Raw genomic sequence first — 6,953 nt, 5'->3', positions numbered from 1 at the left:
GAGTTCGAGACCAGCCTGGTCTACAGAGCTAGTTCCAGGACAGGCTCCAAAGCCACAGAGAAACCCTGCCTCAAAAAAAAAAAAAAAAAAAAAAAAAAAGTAGTGTTTCAGCAGGCCAAAGAGGAACATGTGCTGCTATAGACTTGGAAGCTACTAGTCCATTTAAAACTATAATAGGGAACTTAAAGATTTCAGATAAATACCTGAGCCCAGCTTTAGAAGTTTTATTTCAGTTCAAATTTGATCTGGAATCAAGGAGGGAGAAAAGGCATTCCATGCCAAACACTACTATACTTTGGATTATAAATATATACTCGAAGCTTTATGAGCTAAAAGTCTTGGTCCTCGGGATAGTACTTTTGGGGGGGTGGTAAATTTGGAAAACTATCTCATGGGAGATTCTTGGGTCATGGATGGCGTGACTCAAAGAGGACTCTGGGATCCTGGGCTCCATCTATGCTTCCTTTATCCATTCCTGTGCCTCTCTACAGCCACCACTGTTCTCAACAGAGGCCCAAAGCAATGGACTCTCCAGCAACATGATCTGATTCAACCTTTTTTCTTTGCACCTTAACTGCCCTGCTGACATAGTTCCCCACAGTCAGTGAAGGCAAACACACAGGTCACAAAGGACGAGAGTGGCGCTCGTTTTTCTCTCTTGCTCTTAGGTCTGACCAAGCATCACCAGGGCAATCACAGCTAGAGTACGATCCCCCTTTTTTCATTCCCTCCTATACAGCTAGACCCTTTTCGTTAATGAGAGAAAATCAGAGAAAAGTGTGAAGTGGCAACTCCACTGATTCTTCCCTGTGCAAGGTAACCCTATGATTATCCCTTGGATTAGAAGCCTGTGGCTTGGGAGTGGAGACCTCTCCTGATCCTAACCCCAGGATGCAATTAGTCCAACCTGATTCTTCAGCTTTGTACAAACTGTGCTGATGCTTAATCTGAAAACAGAAACAAGATAAATTCAATGATTATAGTTTTCTCTAGAAAACACATCCTTTGATGACAGTTGTCAAATTCCTTTGAGGGTCTCGGCTAGACGGCTATTGAGGTAGGGGAGGAAAAGAGACAAAACAGGTTTCACATCCAGTTCAGCCCTGAACTAAGAGCTTCGGTGATAAATCAAAAACCTTGGTGTCTGTTTCTATTTTATGGCTCACAGTAGCCCACAAAGAGATCTAAGAGGGGCTATAAGGGTGGGATAGCAGATAAGCACACTCGCTGTTCTTGCAAAGGACCCAGGTTCAGTTTCCAGCACCCACGTGGTGGCTCACAACCATCTGCAAACCACGGTTCCGAGGGAGGATCTAACACCCTTTTCTGGTCTCTGTGGGTACTAGGCACACACAAGATAAAAAAACACATAACAAGATAAACAAACATATATATATATATATATATTTAATAGACTAGCCTATACATATATAGGCTAAATACTCATACACATAAATTAAAAATATATAAATCTTTAAAAATGATCTGAGTCAAGGATTCTTTCTAATAAGTTCCATACAAATACCATATATTCAAATATACCAAATATTCATAGTTGATCTGCTTGAGGAAATCCTACGGTATATCCATGACAGTTTCTCAGAGGTATATCATCGGAGCCATTTGTAATGATGGAATACCATCCAACCACCTGACTGCAGGTGTCAAAGACTGAAAACTGTGTTCTAAAAATAAAGCTTTGCTGAGGGCCTATAAGCAAACTAGTCAAACCTAATTCAACAACCAGAAACCCTTTAAAGACTTATAGTAAGTATATAAACATGTTTTGTATTAAAATTTCATAAACATTCAATGTGTCTTTATTGAGTATTTCATAGTATGCTAAGCACCTAAGGGCACTGATACTCAGTAATTTAAGTAGTCATGTAACACCTAAGGTCTTCCATTTAAAAAAAAAAGAACTCACTAGACTCAAACTAAATAAATGCCCATCAATATTGTATGAGTGACATATGATACAAAATTATACCCTAAGGTGCAGCAGCCTGTGGTTTGGGTCACTTCTCGGACTTATTTTTAAGAACTAAGGATATGACACCATCTCTTAAGTCTAGAAATTTTGGTCCTGAAAGTCCTATGGTGTCTGCATAGAACCTTAAATATAGTGCAAATGGAAATGACTACACAAAGTCAAACACCAGAAAGGCGGTTTTTCAACCAAAGACAGCTCAAGTCATAATGTGTGACCGTGTCTTAGGATGCACTGTCCACAAAAAGCTGTGGCTTGCATATACTATAAAATAACTACATCTTGACTTAGGCTAGAATCTTCCCGGTAAGCGCACCCAGCTGTGCTACACAGATTATAAGAAATGGGCTAGTCCAGGTGCGAGAGTTAGCCTAGAAGAGGCTAGATAGAAATGGGCCAACCAGTGATTAAATGAAAAAAAAAAAAATAACTACATCTTCCTTTGGGTCTGAATTTAATTCCCCATGTCCACTGCTCCATTTGAGTGTGCAAGAGAGTTGATGCTCTCAATTTATCACAACAGCCCAAATTCTGGTTAGAATAATACAAGCCCCCAAGAACATAGACCGACCATGAGACTTAGCCTCTCTGATGCAAGGAAGATTCAGAGTGAACACCAGCGTCCTGCTTCCAAAAGTTGGCTGTCGATCCTGCAACTGTCCTAACAAAATAGCAGTGAAATACAGCAGGCGACTGTGCCAGCAACACAAACAGTTCAGCCTGTGGTTAAAAGAGCGGGCAATGAATCCCAGGCCGCTTCCGAGTCACATACAGGTTTCTAAGCAGCTGCAAGAAAATACCACGACAAAGCCAAACCAAGGTGTTTTCTAAAGTTCCCGATACTTTGAAAAGCTACGATAAATCTTTTCAACTGGAATGAATTCATCTAAAGCCGTGAACACCTGCACCCCAAACAAGGCCACCCAAACGGTTACAAACATCGCGGCACTTTATGCTGTCTTTTTTCCCCTTTAGATATCCCTGTACTATCTGCAGAGAGGGGGAGAGTATTTCAAGGTGATTATTTTATTAGCCTGCTCCCGCAGGGCAAGAGGCAGAGACCCTGCAGGTCACCGCGTGCTAGCGCAGGAGGCGCCCTAGATGGCTCTCTCTGGCAACCCAGTGCTGACCGTGTTCTCTGCTCTCCCTCGAGCCCTCCCTAGGTGTCCGGTCGCGGCGAGCGCCCACTTACCAGCGACAGCACTTTGTAGGTGTTGGGGTCCTTGGCTGTGCGGACGCGCTCCGCCTTCTCCAGCGGCTCCTCCCCTAGGTCCATGGGTGCCAGCAGCGTGGCTGAGGCTGGCGATTCCGGCTCGCGGCCGTTCCCCGCCGGGCCGTGTCGGGGCCCGCGTCCCGCCTGGTCGCCTTCGCGCTCCATCGCTCCGCTCTGCCCCTTACGGGACGAGCTTTAATAGGCTCGCCGCCCCGCCCCGCCCCCGCCCCCGCCGGACCCTTGGCTCCCGGCCCTCGGCCAGTTCTCCGGCCCGAGCCGCTCAACGCCCCGGATTATTTGGCTTCCTGTCTGATTTCGGTGCCTGGGCGCGTGGGCTATTTTGGGTCCCTGACGTGGGCGTGTCTTTAACTTCCACGCCAAGCCCTCTGCCTGCCCGCGATCGTGGCACCTGAATCCTTGCAGGAATCTCCGCGTGGCCTCGCCGCGAGGTCTGGACTGGAATGATGTGTGGTCTGTAGAGGGCATGAGATCATGGAACCCCAAAATAGAGCCGTGAGAGGATGCGGCGGCCCCAAGGTCTCAAAGGCGGGAGACAGTAGGCTTTTACCAGACCTGTGCATTTCTCCGGGGGAAAATGCAAATGAGCACGTGGAGAAGAGACTTTCTTTTTCTCCCAGGAGCGCAAACAAGAATTCCCTGCCTCGAGCTACTAAACGTAGGACAGAGGTTTCCCACACCACTCACTGATGGATTTGCACAAACACCCCATATGTGGGACATGTGGCTTCTGGGGTTGCCTTCTTAATATTTTTATTTATTAGTTAACTTAGACTTCCGGAGGTTTCCAGGTGTCTGTGTCATGTCCTCTGGAGGTCAGCACTTTAGTTGGTGAGCAATATCAAGAATTATCAATATCTAACTCAGTCTGACACGCTTTAGTTTTGAAGCAGAACATGAGCAGAAGACGATAATTCTTGATGGATTTTTGTCCCTCTATAATTTCTCAGCTTTTACAAGTCTCCGCCCATCAGCAAAACCACACCTGGCAGTACCCCAAGGCAGAAGCAATGTGACCAATCACAGTGACTAAGGAAAAACATGCGTTTACAAACCATATTTTATTTGCTTTGCTTACATGCATATATACACTTACATATGAAAATAGATGTTTAGCTGGTGTAAATTGGGTTTGTCCTCTTTAAAACTGTCAACACTGGACTGTGGAGGTGAATCAATAGGTAAAGTGTTTGGTAAGCAAGCTACGGGATCTGAGTTAAAAACCCCATAGCTTGCCGGGCGGTGGCGGCGCATGCCTTTAATCCCAGCACTCGGCAGGCAGAGGCAGGCGGATCTCTGTGAGTTCGAGACCAGCCTGGTCTACAAGAGCTAGTTCCAGGACAGGCTCCAAAACCACAGAGAAACCCTGAAGCGAAAAAACCAAAAAGAAAAAAAAAAAGAAAAAAACGTAGCTTGAGTTTGTAAGCCCAAAGCTGGGAGGCGCCGACATGGATGGATCCCGAGAGATGTGGGTGGCCAGCCACCCTACTTGCTAAGTTCCAGGCTAGTGAATAGTTGTCTCCAAAAAGGTGAACCTCCCTCCAGAAGAATGACAGCCAAGGCAGCTTTGACTTCCACTTTCATATATGGATGTGGGTGCAAATGCGAACACACACACACACACACACACACACACACACGGGAAATAAAAATAAAAAAATGTGGAGACTTTCAATTTATACTGACTTCATTCAGACATTTAATGATGAGACTTTCAATATACTGAATGCCATATGTATCAAAAGGTAGTAAACTATGTATCTCACAAGGAGTCAGTGAAGCAAAGGGATAGAACAGGATCAGCACATAGAGAGAAGGATCAAAATATAGGTACTCAAGTCACCCATAGGCGTAGTAGAGCCACACATAGAATACACTGAGAGATGAGTATAACAGATGATTGACAGTAGAAGCCACCCCTGAAAGCAACATTTTATTTATTTTTTATTGTCACCACTGAGTCAGCTTAGAAACCACCCATGAGAAGCAGGGCTTTTTTACTATTTCATAGTGAAATATACTTTTTTTTTCTTTTTTACCCCAAACTTGTTTCCATTCTTTCCTTTATCTGTTTCCAGAAACCAAATTGAAGGGCAAAGTTTTACTCCACTAGAACTGGCCAAATACACGTCAGGATTACTAAAAGCTCTCAACAGAGACTTTCCAAAGTGGCCTTGAGTCTGAAAAAAAAAGAGTGGAATAAGTGTCGGCAACCCAAAGCAACCAATGCCTTTTATGCTGTCCTCGGTGGAAAACTCAATGCAATGCGCAAGGTTACAACGTCTCAAGGATATGGGGACCACCAGGAAGAATAAATGAATCAGGCAGCCCCCCTACACAGGTGATAGAAAGTGAGTAAACTGGTCTGTTGGCAACAGTTGCAACAGCTACTCCAGAATTATATGCCTAAGGTAGAGACTCAACTTTCTTATTAAGTGGGAAATGTAAATGTTTCTGTGAATTCTCTAGAACGCAAAATATTGCCCACACGAAAAAAAAAATGTTTTTAAGCACTTTAAAAGCCAACCTCCATGTAACACATCTGCAGGGTGGACCTGGGAGACAGGCCACCAGGATGTGGCTTCTGCCTGTGATGGTGCCTCGTCTGAACCAGTTGGGTTTTTATGGGTAGTTATAGAAACCCAATGAAAATTCTAAAATCAGAAGAATACAGCCATGTCCGTCATGCTGCTCATGTTCTTTAGCCACAGACATGGTACAGCCTTTGATGAAGCCTTGCCCCGGTCTTCTTTATCCTGAGTGGTCAGGCCTACAGCATCTCCTTCCGAAGTACAATAAGACCGAGGACATAAAACAGCAGCACAGATTCTCTGGGTACACTAAAGATGAAAAATTATTTGTCTAAATCACCTGCTTCCAGGACTCACTTAGCACAATAGCAAAGACGATATGCACGAATTGACAAGATTTTTCCTTTATTATAACATGTATTTCTATTTGTCCATCTTGGCACCTGAAATAGTAAATGTTGCTAAGGCCAAAACACCAAACAAAACTAATCCATCTGCAATGGAACTATGTCATCTCAAGTCTGAGAAACATGCCCTAGCTTTTCAAGTTTGGAATGCACTGATGAGTTTAGCAGTAGTCGCTGGCCTCTCTAGCTCTCTCCACTTGGCCAGGATAATGACAAAAACATCAAGGCAGGTCTCAAAGGAGAAAGCCACAGAGGATTTCCATCTGTATGAGGCCCGGAAACAAAATGCTATCATGGTTTTTGTTTATTTTTAAGATCTCGCATGACATCCTGATCTATTTTTCTTCCTTCCCTCTTCCTTTCCTTCTTTTCCCTTTTCCCTTTCTCTATTTCTTTTATTTTTAACACGATCCTCTACAAACGAAGGCTGGGTAACGCTGAACATATTCCCAGTCTCTAACCCTTTCTCGACTTACACTCTGATAGGAAAATTGATTGTTATCTCCTAGTGCCAAAGAATTGATTTGCATTTACCTCAAATTTATCTGAAAATTCCAATCTATTCTTTCCATAGTTAAATCACCCAATTACCATGCCTAAGAGAGTACAGAACTATTTGATAAATGATGTGTATTTTATACATAACCTTGGGGAACAGAGCTGCTTTGGGCCATGTATCCAACAAGGGGACAGAAAGGCAATTCTTCTCATTAGGGTTGTATATAAACTTTGCCCCCTCCAACACCTCTATTTTGAACAAAACCTGGCATTGTTAGATAACTGAAATTTATTTT

The 6,953-nt window shown here is 43.8% G+C and overlaps 1 protein-coding gene across 1 annotated transcript in view; it reads right to left on the bottom strand.

Annotated features, from left to right (window-relative positions):
• Enpp1 (ectonucleotide pyrophosphatase/phosphodiesterase 1) overlaps nucleotides 1-3,371 on the bottom strand; it is a 65,569-nt gene extending 62,198 nt beyond the window's left edge. The window contains exon 1 of the mRNA XM_013351446.2: nucleotides 3,183-3,371. Within this exon, the coding sequence (XP_013206900.1) occupies nucleotides 3,183-3,368 (186 nt within the window). The 5' untranslated portion in view covers nucleotides 3,369-3,371. The remainder of the gene's footprint in view (nucleotides 1-3,182) is intronic.
• Between the last annotated feature and the right edge of the window lie 3,582 nt (nucleotides 3,372-6,953).

This window comes from Microtus ochrogaster, linkage group LG4 (genome assembly GCF_000317375.1).
Source record: "Microtus ochrogaster isolate Prairie Vole_2 linkage group LG4, MicOch1.0, whole genome shotgun sequence".
Lineage (NCBI taxonomy): Eukaryota > Metazoa > Chordata > Mammalia > Rodentia > Cricetidae > Microtus > Microtus ochrogaster.
Note: the sequence above shows the minus strand (reverse complement) of the source record. Positions and strands in the feature narration are given on the sequence as shown.